The sequence below is a fragment of the Tenrec ecaudatus genome, chromosome 2, assembly GCF_050624435.1.
Source record: "Tenrec ecaudatus isolate mTenEca1 chromosome 2, mTenEca1.hap1, whole genome shotgun sequence".
NCBI lineage: Eukaryota > Metazoa > Chordata > Mammalia > Afrosoricida > Tenrecidae > Tenrec > Tenrec ecaudatus.
Genome location: NC_134531.1, coordinates 67,204,773 through 67,218,186, shown reverse-complemented (window position 1 = coordinate 67,218,186; position 13,414 = coordinate 67,204,773). Strand labels below are relative to the sequence as shown.

General features: G+C 35.7%; 1 protein-coding gene across 2 annotated transcripts in view; it reads right to left on the bottom strand.

Moving 5' to 3' along the window:
• Positions 1-13,414, bottom strand: part of BDP1 (BDP1 general transcription factor IIIB subunit) — a 105,953-nt gene that overhangs the window by 56,234 nt on the left and 36,305 nt on the right. For both annotated transcript variants that reach the window (XM_075541151.1, XM_075541150.1), the window contains exons 12-16: positions 12,469-12,609; positions 10,192-10,351; positions 5,154-5,245; positions 4,239-4,434; positions 3,128-3,261 (exon numbers count right to left, since the gene is read on the bottom strand). In XM_075541151.1, the coding sequence (XP_075397266.1) occupies positions 3,128-3,261; positions 4,239-4,434; positions 5,154-5,245; positions 10,192-10,351; positions 12,469-12,609 (723 nt within the window). The remainder of the gene's footprint in view (positions 1-3,127; positions 3,262-4,238; positions 4,435-5,153; positions 5,246-10,191; positions 10,352-12,468; positions 12,610-13,414) is intronic.

Below are 13,414 nucleotides of genomic sequence, written 5' to 3'. Positions count from 1 at the left end.
ACTACTGGTCATAAAACAATTGCTAGCCTGAAAAAAGCACCTTGATATTCAGTAAAAGCAGAAGCACACTCTCTTGGTACAGTTCCTTTGTTTGCCTTTGGGTTTCCCTTACCATAATGGTGGATGGTGAGATCACGAAAAATTTATAAACAAAAAGGCTCCAAGTAACAACTTAAAATAAATCATTACTCTTGTGCAAAAGCTAGATCAAATGACACACTGAGCTTTTTCAGCAATGTTAAGTTAAACCAGTGGTTCTCAACCTTCCTAATGCCGCAACCCTTTAATGCAGCTCCTCATGTTGTAGTGACCCCAACCATAAAATTATTTTCGTTGCTACTTCAGAACTATAACTTTTCTAGTTATTAATTTTAATGTAAATATATTTTATGAAGATGTATTTTCATTATTACAAATTGAACATAATTAAAGCAGTGATTAATCACAAAACCAATATGTAATTATAATTCATTAAGTGTCGTTTTACCTCCAATACTGCTGCTTTCAACACAGTAGCTGTTTTTAACAGAATAGCTGCTTTCAACACAACAGCTGCTTTCTACACAGTAGCTGCTCTCTACACGTGTGACTGGTCTGCATAAGTACATTATTGTGCCAACCCTGTCACATACACCTGTATTTGTACGAGGTGTATATGATGGGGTTGGCGCCATGATATCATCACACCAGGTACTCATATGATCTGCATGTGGGTGTATCTGCATGTGAGCAGACCCGCCTGGAGACCGATAGAGGAACAGTTTCTCATTTCCTAAGAACATCGGAAATAAGTGTTTTCCGATGGTCTTATTGGACCCATGTCAAAGAGTCCTTCAATCCTCAAAGGGATCACGATCCACACATTGAGAACCACTGAGTTAAATGTGTAACTATACACAACTTTTTAAAAAAAGCTTTAAGCTTTATTTAAAATTATTCTACTGTTTATTGAAAACTCTCTAGACTCTAATTTATTCTTCCTCCTGGAAACAACTGTTTAATAACGGAATTTATTTAAAATACAAGGCAGCTCCTTAGAAAAAAGATTGATTTTCAAACTAAATTTGTTTTAAAAAATAAGATGTTCACATCAATTATTAACATTAGCAAGTGGTAATATTCAATGCAACATCAATACCAACTGATAGAGGAAATTTAATTTAATTAGTCATATACGGACTTCATTCTATTTTCCAGTTTTTTATACTTTTTATCTCCCTCCAGAAACATCAAGCTGTAGTAAGGCTCCTATGCTAGCAGTCTTGGTATAAGAATCAAGGGAAAATGGGAACAAGTATGGCCTTTGTTAAATTACATGTGGAACACTAAAAAGAGCCCTGATGACATAATGGTTGCTAGTTTGGCTGCCAACCTTAAGGTCAGCAGTTTGAAACCAACCGGGCTCGTGGGAACAAGGCGGGGCTTTCAGTTATAGTCTCAGAAAACCACAGGGGCAACTAGGATCACTGAGGCAGCATCAACTCGATGGCAGTGAGTTTGGTATGTTTTTTGTTTTGTTTTTTCAGTTATGGATAAATAAAAAATAAATATAACACCTATTAGAATTCCCAATCAGCAAATATTTCTAAGCCAGAGCATAGTGGTAGGAACTTGAAATACCAAAGTAAGAATACTAACATTCTCACAGAGTTCCAATTAGGTGCACAACTAACTGAAGGGCATTATCTGAGACTGAAAACCAGATGTACAGTTGAAATGAATTACTTCTCACTTTAAGAACACATAGTAGACCTAGAAATTACGTCCTCCTCGGATCACAGAATTCAAGGAGAAAATCAAAGAAAGAACAAAAGTAGAGAAAGTAGGAAGAATAGGAATACAACTCGAAACACCTTTCAAGGTCCATAAATATTATCTTTCTAAATTACACAGTTTAATCATTTACAAAATAATAAAGCTTCATTAAATAAACCATCAGCCATGACACAAACCTCAAAATATTCATACGAAGTACACAGGATGAAACATTAGCCTACAAGAATAGGCTTCAAAAGATTTTCTAGTACAGATTGTTATAGGAGCTATGAGTCCCCAATAAAATGATTTAAGAAAATAATAATAAATAAATTTTAATCTCCTAATTTATCAAAGCGACACTATCCACAGTCAATGAGTCATAAAATAGGGTTTTTTGTTTTGCTTTGTTTTCATAAAACATGTTTTATGTTTTGTTTAATTTTCTAATTTTAAAAGAGGCAGGTTTCTAGAAAAGGAAGTAAAAAGCAAAGGAATAGTAGAGAAAGCAAAAATAATAATAATTGCTGACCAACTGAGTAGTGGGTTTGAGAATCCATTATTCTGTTATCTCTGCTTTTATAGCATCAAAAATTCCCAAATTAAGGTATGTATTTTATCTAACTTAAAAAAAAGTTGGCTAGTAATTCCATCAATCTTCTCTTGAGGGGAAATAACAAAACACAGGGAGTTTTAGTATGGGTTTCTATATGTATGTTTTACAAAAGATACATGTAAATTTTAAATAAAGGCAATACATATGATCACAATAAAATCAAAGTAACAAATATTCCCATGTTACCCAAAACCATACCCACTGCCAGTGAACAATTCCATTTCCTGCCAACCCTGGAGGACAGAAATGCCACACATGGTTCACAAGGTGCAAACCTTTACAAAAGCAGTCAGACACATCTTTCTCCCACAGAGCAACAGGTGGGTTCCAACTGCTGACTTTTTAGTTAACATTAGAATCACTTCTTAAGCATAATAGTTAAACTATTAAACCACCAGGGCTTCTAATCAAGTTAGCACCATCTAATTTATACTGCGTAACTCATTCCAAGCTACCCATAACTAAGAAAATCACATGAAGGTTATGACCTAGACTTGAAATATAAAATTTTTATTTTTAAATTTTACGTATTATATAACTTAATGTGTAGACTTTTAAAATGTTATTAATAATCGATACAACTTTATGTAAAAGTTCAAAATTATATAGTCAATAAGATACTGCTCTTTTGAGAATGATGATGACATCAAATGTACAAATGTGCTTGACACAATGGATGTATTTATGGATTGTGTGTGATTAGAGTTGTACAAGCTTCCAATAAAATGATTTAAAAATTAAAAAGATACTGCTCACCTTAGACATTCATTACGAGTCTTAGATTCATCTGGTTGCACATCTTGGTAAGAAATAACTTTTCTCTCAGACTGTGATGGAACATCTCCACCATCAAAAATTTTACATGACTGATCGTCTACCTGTTCAGAAGTCTTAATAAAAAATAAATTTAACTTTAGATTTCACATTGAAGCACATATTAATCAAAGACTTACTTAAAATTCTGTTCAATAAATAGAAGATGGTAAAATTTTCAAATATTAAAATGAAACTCAAGGGATGCCTTCTATCATTTTCCTTTAGATAGCTTAGACATTTCCTAAGCCATACCGTTACAGCATCTAAAAGGCTCATTCTGATCTCCAAACCAGAAAGCAAGTAATTGCTTCCGTGTTAGCTGTTGAATTTATAAGCTAGCTTTCTAAATATCAGAACTAAATTAGAGGCTGTGAAAATTACAACAGAAGAACCTCAAACTTCAAAATTATGCCAACTCTTACTCTGATCATAAAAATTAGTTGTTGTTATAAATAATCTGAAATTTATACTCATCTTTAGATGTTTATTTTAACTTTGCTTTTAACATTCTATTATGTATCAGTCAATTTTAAAAATTCACATTTCTATGTATATTTTTTTTTAAAAAAGAAAACCAAACCCACTGCCATCAAGTCATTATGAGGAAGTTATCCGTCACAAAGACTGGAAATTTTTACAGGGATAGAAAGCCCTGTCGTTCTCCTTCAGAGCAGCGGTGATTTCAAACTGCCTGCTTTGCAGTTAGCAGCCCAGCATGTAACAACCCCACCACCACGGCTCCTCTAGTTCCAAAAGGGGGAGGACTTCAAGTCCCTGCTAAACAACAGGGGAAAGCAAGTTCAAACAAAACCAGTGGAAAGCAGATTACCATTATGGAACTACTCAACAATTCAGAGGGGTCAGAGAAGTGGTTTCATGCTTAGCAAGGCTGTTTTACTACCAAGAATTTGGCCACTAAGTTAATAAATGATGCACGGAGACAAATCATGCAATTACTGTTTTAAAAAGGAACAGAGAGGTTTATCCAGAGGCTATGAATTATTTAGCAACAGACGCCCCCCCAAAAAAGCAGAAGGGATCGAATACTTACACCTTTGTTGATACATGATTCCTTTTCATTCTTTTCTCCATCAGATCCAACTTTTTCCTGGGATATTAGAATTTCTTTCTTTTCAGCAATTTTACCTACATTTGGCTTTGGCTTTTGCAATCGGCCCCTTGTTAGTCGTGCAGGTCTGGATGTCTTTGGTTGATTATCTTCCTTCACACAAATGTTTTCACTTGAACTAGAACAATTAAAAGTGGATAAAGATTTATTCTGAATTCATAAAGTATTTTTATGAATACTCATTTTAATGTATTTTCTTCTCCCCAAAATGAGGAACTTATCCATTTAAAATGGAACCCAAAGATACTTACACAACTACACCAAGTTGTTAGCAGCTACCTGGTCCCAGATACCTTACTATAAAAAGCACTTAAAAAATAAAACTTTCACTATAAACTTAGGAAAACCCATACCTGGCAAACACAGATACTAATCCTCACTCAAAATCTAACTGTGTGATACACGCCTCCCAAGAAATAGTCAACATGATGGCTCCACGGGCAGGTTCCTGGTACAGCACAATTCGGATTGATAGTGGGCAAGGCCCAGTCTAGATCTCGACTCCAAATTAAATATTTTCTTTTGAAAACTCTTGCTTTAAAGAAATTACTCAGGAGCATAGCTTAACTCCTAGTTTATCGAACAAGACTCTTTGAAACTCTTGTTAAGAAGGTGAGAGAAAAATAGATGATTTAATGGATCCATATCAAAAATGTTTTCTATAATTACAAATATACAATGTATAAGTGATTCAATATCATGTATACTAAAAATGGACTATGATACACCAATGGAAAATAAAATTCAGATGTTATTAAGTAGAAAACAAGCTACAAGCTATTGCAATCATTCATTCCTAAGAGTTATTTTTGTAATTCTACTTCCTGAAATACTTACTCAGATATTGTTTCAGCTTCTGAGTTCTCTTTCTTTGAATTCTCTGTTCCCAAATTCTCATCTGTACTCATTTTATCCTTTCCCATGTGAATCTATGAATTTAAATTTTTACAGGTTATCTATATGTTTAAACTTTCTAAGAATCAAACAGTAGTAAAATAAAATAATGATACCCATTTCTGTACTTCTAATTAAGAGATTTTTAAAATCCTAAATGCAGGTGTGAATATGTTAAAACAATCACATACATTATTGATGAGAGCACACACTAGTAAAATCCTTTCTGAAAGCCTTTTGCTAAAATGAATAATGCCCTTAAGAATGTCCATGCTATTTTACCCAGTAATACTAATGTCCAGGCTATTTTACCCAGTAATACTAAGATTCTATTCTAGAAAAAATAATTACATCATGAAGTCACTTAAAAGCCATTCAAAAGATGCTTAATGACATAGAAAAATATTTAAGAAATATTAAATACCAGGATACAAAATTTATTACTACTATTCAATTTTTAAGTTGGATATATATTAAAATGTTACCTATATACCAGCACAGTATAAAGTATATTAAAATTATGAGAACTTTTAAATTTATATGTAAAAAGGCATTTCTAAATTTTCTATAACTAAGTATATGCACATAGATCTATTTCCCTATCATTTTATATAAATATATTTATATATGTACATGCCTGTACTAAGCTTTTTTGGGTTGTTTTAGCTTTTTGTTTTCTTTTGCTTTGTCTTGTTTCTGTATTTAGTGTTGTCTCTGCAAGTCTACTGAAATAAGGTAAGCGGAATAAACAATCTGGAGGAGAAAAGAACAGGACCCATGACTGAAGAGGGAGGACACAGCAGAGGGAGAGGCAGGGGAAAGGAAGTGGGTGTTAACAAACCCAGGGACAAGGGAACAACAGTGATCTAAAGTCAATGGCAAAGAGGACGTCAGATGACAGGTGGGGTTTAATCAAGGCTAATGTAGCAGAGAGAAATTAATGAAACCTGAATGAAGGCAGAACATGATAGTGGGACAAGAAAAAAGTAAAAGGACATAGAGGAAAGAACTAGAAAGCAAGGACATTTAGACAGGTCTAAATACAGGCATGTACATATATAAATATATTTATACATAACGATAGGGAAATAGATCTATGTGCATATGCTTACATGTTAAGTACTAAGGCAGCAAACTGACATTGGGCCTCTACTCAAGTACTCCCTCAACACTAGAACACTTTGCTCTAATAACCCAGAGTTCTGTGATGTTCAGCTTCCCAACAATCAGTGAAGACAAAATGGGTGCATAAGCAAACGTGGTGAAGAAAGCTGATGGTGCCTGGCTATCAAAAGATATAGCATCTGGGTTTGTAAAGGCTTGAAGATAAACACGCGGACATCTAGTTGAGAAACAACAAAGCCCACATGGAAGAAGTACACAAGCCTGTGTGATCATGAAGTGTCGATGGGATCAGGTATTAGGCATCAAAGACCCACAACAAAAAATCATTTATCAATATGAATAGGGGGATAGCATGGAGTGGAGACTCAAAGTCCATCTGTAGACAACTGGACATCCCCTTACAGAAGAGTCACAAGGAAGAGACGAGCCAGTCAGGATGCAGTGTAGCACCAATGAAACACATAACTTTCCTCTATTTCTGTAATGCTTCCTCCCGCCCACTATCATGACCTCAATTCTACTTTACAAATTTGGCTATACCAGAGCATGTGCACGGGTACACATATGAACTTGCAGCACAGGGGATTCAGGACTGATAAACCTGTTTTCAGGTCTAATAATGAGAGTAGCCATACCAGGAGGGGAAGGGGAAGGTAGGGGAAGAAAGAGAAAACTGATCACAATGATCTAAGTATAACCCCCTCCCAAGGGGACGGACAAAAGAGAAGTGGGTGAAGGGAGACAGCAGTCAGTGTTAAGACATGAAAAAGAAATTTATAAATTATCAAGGGTTCATGAAGGAGGGAAGGTGGGGGGAAGGATGAAAATGAGCTGATATCAAGGGTTCAAGTATAAAGAAAATGTTTTGAAAATGATGATGGCAACATATGTACAAATGTGCTTGACACAGTGGATGGATGTATGGATTGTGATAAGAGCTGTAAGAGCTTCCAATAAAATTATTTAATTAAAAAAAATTTAAATGCTTGCACAACAGATTCTTTTTGAATATCAATTTGACAATGCAAAAGCTGAGCCCTAAAATTATTTAAAATATTCTTTGAAATCTATCAATTACATGGTCTCCAAAGAAAGACCTATTATAAAAAAATTTTTAAAGACCTATTTACAAAATTGTTTACTTTTATTTTGCAACACTTAGTTTTAATGGAAATAGCATCAGAAGTACAAAAGTAGAGGAATGATTAAGTTGAAAATAGTTTAACACAATAACATCCGTTAAAAAGATCAATCAGACCCAATCTTAAGCATAATTTAAAAACTAATGAAATCTTCACAAGCACAGAAGGGAGATCACATATGCATGAGTGCCTGCATACAAATGAGTAATTAATACTTTTATGTACAAGAAGGCCTCCAAATGTCATGGATAAATTCAATTATCTTATTTTTTGCTTTTTTAGACATCTCACTGTAAATTAGACGAAAGTAAAACTTGCCGTGCAGATCATCACTGTTCCATTCAACAATTCATACGCAATGTTTTCATTTCAATGACCACAGCCCTTCAGTGTCACATCATTTATCCAATTTCCTACCTGTGTTTATAAATTCCATTATTCAATTTTTCCACAAATTTTTTAATTTCCTTGGATTGCTTTTGCTAGGTGTCACTGGGTCATCTAGGCCTTGCGGTAGCCTTATGTACAGCAGGATAAACAACTGCTCAGTCCTGCGTCATCCTCAAAATACATGCCATATTAGAGCCTATTACTGCACTCACTGTGTCAATCAACCTCTTTAAGTGCTGTCTTCTTTTCTCAATTTTCTACTTTACCAAAACTGATTTCCTTCTCCAAAGCATGGTTTTCCTAATGACATGTCTAAAGTACTGGACGAAGCCACACCATCCTCACGTCGGAGAAGCATTCGGTAGATCTGTTTGGTTTTCCGGCAGTACATGGAATGCTCAATCTTTTTCACCAACATCATAATTCACATGCATAAATTATTAGAACTCACTGCCACTGTGCAGATTCCCACTCACTGCATCCTTTTAAGACAGAGCAGAACTGCCCTTGTGGTTTTTCTCCAGCTGCACAACTTTACAGGAGCAGAAAGCTTCGCTCCCCAGCAGCACATCTGGTACTGTGGAGCTGCTGACCTGTGGTGGACAGGCCAGCGCATAATCCCCCATGTCACTAGGGCTCCTGTCCATTCTCCTCAGTTAGTCCTTATCACTAGCTCTGACCTCTTTGAAACCATTTGCTTTTTAACACTATAAAGAAAAGATACACTACTCTTTTGCCAACAGATTTTCCCACTGAAATATGTCATTTTATTTCTTGACTGCTGTTTCCATGGGTGTTGATTATAGATAAAATAAAATTCCTGACAAGTCCAGTCTTTCCTCCATTTACCATAATGTGGCTAACTAGTGCAGTTGTGAAGATTTTTCATTTTATGATGTCATCTATCCTGAAGGGTGTTGTGTTCAGTATTCATCCAGTTTAAGTACGTCAAGTCACTTTAAGTGCGTCCTCACTTTCTGCAAGCAAGGCTGTCACCTTCATTTTGCAGGTTGTCAAATACACATTACTCTGATTCTGACGCCATGCTTTCCTGATGCAGTCTAGTGTCTAGGTCACTTGATTAGCACACAGAATGTAACTATGAAGAAAGAACACAACGTTGACACACACCTTGGCTGATTTTATATCAAGCAGTACATCCTTGTTCTGCTGCATCAACTGCCCCTTAGTCCATGTACAGGTTCCACATAAGCACAATTCTTCTCAATATTATCCATTATTTTTTATAAACCTCATGGTCAAATGCCTTTACATAGTCAACAAAACACATGTAAGCATCTTTCTGATCCTCTCTGCTTTCAGCCAAGATCCATCTAACAATAATATTCTGTCTTCCAGATTTTCTTCTGAATCTAGTTTGACCTTCTGTCAGATCCTGCCTAATTTATGCTGTAACCATTTTTAAATTATCTTCATCAAAATTTTCCTTGCATGATATTAAGATTATTGTTTCATAATGTACACCTTCTGCTGGGTCATCATTCCATCACAAGAGCACAAATAGGAGTGTCACTGAGCCAGAATCTCATTGGCAAGAATGAGTGGGACCTTCCGGAGTTGCACCCATTTGCTGAAACATTTCAATTGGTATTCCATCAACTTCCAGAGCTTTATTTTCCATCACTGCCTTCAGTGCAGCGTGGACTTCTTCCTGTGTATCACTTCCTTTTGTACGTACACTTCCTGCATTACTCAAGTTTGGGCCTATGGGCTCCTTACGATTCAAAGTCCAGGCTTCAATTTCTTCTGTAAAACGTGCTAAGGGAATTGTACCCTTTTACTTTTTAACTCCGGGTCTTTGAATGCTTCTGATACTTTGTCTTCTCAAGCTTATCATTTATGTATAGTTGGTTTCAAAATAATTTCAATAAAAATTTTATATAAGTAAGCCAAGGATAGATTGATCATTACAGAAGATATCTGCACCTTAGCTTCCCCAAAAAATACATAAATGGGAAATAAAGTAAGAATAAATATAACGGATTTGTCAGTTCTTAATCTCTGGTTAAGTAGCAATACTTTGTAATTATACACTATAAAAATTTTCCCTGCTTTTTAGGAAAAAATTCTATATTTTGGTTTCTATCAAAGTCCTGGTGGCACAGTGGTTATATGGTAAGCTACAACCCGCAAGGTCAGCAGTTTGAAACTACCAGCCACTCTGTGGGGAAAAGATGGGAGTTTTCTACCCCTACAAACAGTCACAGTCTGGAAAACTCCCAAGGGCAGTTCCACCCTGGCCTCAGGGTCACTATGTGTCGGCATCAACTTGATGGTAGGGGATGAAAGCTTTCACTCCATACCTTCTCAACTGAAGTTTCTGCATGGGAACTCTTGCTCTCTGGGGCTGGTTTGCTGTGGGAAATAGCTGGTGTCTTCACAACAGCTCTTGATAAACTGGGTTTAGGTTTCTGGAATCGTCCTCTCCCCCTCGGTTTAGCATTTTCAGTTCGATTCGTTTCTCTAAAAAGACGAACATTTAACAAATTATATTTAATATATACTCATGCTCATAAAATTCACCCAAAGCCAAGAAGAATTCCCTTAAAAATTTACTTTGAGCTATGAGAGTGGTACCTAGTCTGCTCTAAGAGATATTAAAAATACACTATACTGCCGATCCCTGAAATAAAAAAACACTATATTGCACTAGTAATTAATCAGTAATTAAAAGAGTATGATTGAATAAAAAAATATGGCTATGAATAAACAGGTAATTGGAACAAAGCAGAAAATCCAAAATGATCCCTCTCCCCAAAATACACATGATTTTAGTATATAATAAACATAGCATGTCTTATCAGTGAGTATACAGTAAAATATTAAATAAAACTTTAAAAAGCACAGTAGAAAATGATAAACACCCAGAACAAATGTCTGCATTCCTTACAATGCATTCATTATATATTTCAAATGGGCCAAAGATTGAATTGAAACCACAGAGAAGGAATAAATTATTTTATTACCATTAAGTGGAATACATCTTTCTAAAATATAAAAAAACTTCCAGTCATGAAAGAAAAACTGAGAAAACAGACAACTTAAGTTTTTTAAATTATACATAATCAAAATTCCAAAATATAAGTCAAAACTTATCAAATCAGCACATTTTTAATGCAGTTTTTGCAATTAGGTGCTTCGGATGATACTCAGGTTGGCTTATTCTCGAGTATATATGGTAAATGACAAGCCAGGAAATTGTGTTGTATGATTCATTAACAAAAAGCTAACTTACCTAATATATACGGTGCTCAAAATAATTATGACCAAAAACGCATTAAAATACTGGGCAAAGGTGCCCAACTATAGAGAGATATAGGGTCCAGGTCTTAAAGGCTTGAAAGTAAACAAGCAGCCATCTAGTCCAGAAGCAACAACGCCCACATGGAAGCAGCACACCAACATGTGTGATCATGAAGGGCCGAGGGGACCAGGTTTCAAGCACCAAAGGCGGGGGGGATCATATCATCGTGAATGAGGGGAGTGCGTGCGTGATGGGGACCCAATGCCCATCTGTAGACAACTGGACATCCCTTGCAGAGGGGTAGTGGGGAGGAGATGAGTCACTCAGGGTTCAGTGTAGCAATAATGAACTCAAAACCTTCCTCTAGTTCTTAAACGCTTTCTCCCCCCACATATCATGACCCCAACTCTACTTTGTAAACATGGTTAGACCAGAGGATGCACAGTGATATACATGGGAACTGGAAACACAGGGAATCCAGGACAGGTGAACCCCTCAGGACCAGTGGTGAGAGTGGCGATACCAGGAAGGAAGGGGGGGTAGAAAGGGGGAACCGATCACAAGGATCTACATATAACCTCCTCCCTGGGGAATGGGCAACAGAAAAGTGGTGAAGGGAGACAACAGGCAGTGTAAGATCAATAATAATTTATAAATTATCAAGGGTTCATGAAGGAGGGGAAGGGAGGGGAAAAAGGAAAATGAGGAGCTGATTCCAGGAACCCAAGCAGAAAGCGAGTTTTGAGAATGAAGAGGGCAACGAATATATAAATGTGTTTTACACAATTGATGTATGTGTGGATTGTCATAAGAGTTGTATGAGCCCCAATAAAATGATTTTAAAAATATACTGCAAAGGATATGAGTAATTCTCACAAAATAAAGTGCAAATTGTTATAAATGTGAAATATAATGTCACTGAACTTTTTATGTGAAGATTATAAAGTGGTAAATCTTTTGTAACCTATAGATGCACCACAATAAATAAAACTAGAAAGAGATTAAACACTGCAGTTAATACTGTACCATGTAAAAAGTTACAGTTAAACTGTACTTTGTAAAAGGCTATAGTTTTTATAGCACTGCATTATGTAAGTCGCCGTTAATACTGTGCTATGCAAAAAATTTAATAGCAAAGTTTACTGGGAGGCTAATGGGAGACAAATACATTCCTGCAGGGTCGCTATGAGTTGGAGCAGACTCAACAAACATAGTCCCATTCCAATGGGACAATTAGAGGAAGCAATATTATTATAATTTAAAATCTTACAAAACTGTTTAGAAATCCAGAAGCAGCAAAAATATCAAAATAAACCCTACCATGGAGAACACTTACAGTGACTTATCTTGTCCATCAACATTTCTTTCCTCTGTGCAACTACTCTCAGCGCTGTTCACCTCGGACAATGCTGCAGCTGCGACCTGGGAAGGAGATGAATCTGAAGGGCTCGGTTCTGGAACGCCATCTTGTTGAGAACTAAAGAAATGAAAACACACCGAAAGGAAAAGAATCCTTAGTAACAATATATTTTATGCTAATTATTTTAAAGATTTCTTAAAATACAAAACATAACGTAATATGAGGGAAGGTGATCTCTCATACTACGGAAAACTAAAAAATACTTTTATCTGAGTTCCTATTTTTTTGCATTGTATTATAAAGAACTATATCTTCAGAATCAACAGCAGTCATAAATGAGCAGAGAAAATACTTAGAAATGTGTCCACAGATTTGCAAAATGATGAGGTGTTACTTACATGGAAGGTGAAACTGTACTGTGCATGTAAAATCACAGTAAGTTAGGACGAGCTTTGATGAAACTCGTACACAGGAGTCCTCGCTCTGCATGGCACCGACAGCCAAGAGCTGTATAGAAGCTGTACAGAGCGGTGCTCTATATCTGAGTTGTAGTTTATACCATACTATATAAAGCAAAGGCTACTACTGTATAAGGGGACTTCAAAAAGTTGTGGGAAATTCCCATTTAATTCCAGTTTTCTATGGACTTTTTGCATACCATTCATATTGTAAAATATTCCATCTAACAACAGCTTAATTGAGAGCATCTACTCATTAGCAACTAGTGTTAGCACATTTTTTCTTTGCCCATTCTTTTAAATGGGTTGTCTTTTCCTAATTATCAGTAGGAGTTCTTTATATGAGGGTAGTAAAAAACAATAGTGTAAAATAATATGAATTGTTAGTAAATATAAAATAATTGAAGCTACTGTTTCTTAACATATCCTTCATTATGTCTACATATTTCTAAAGAGGCAACATT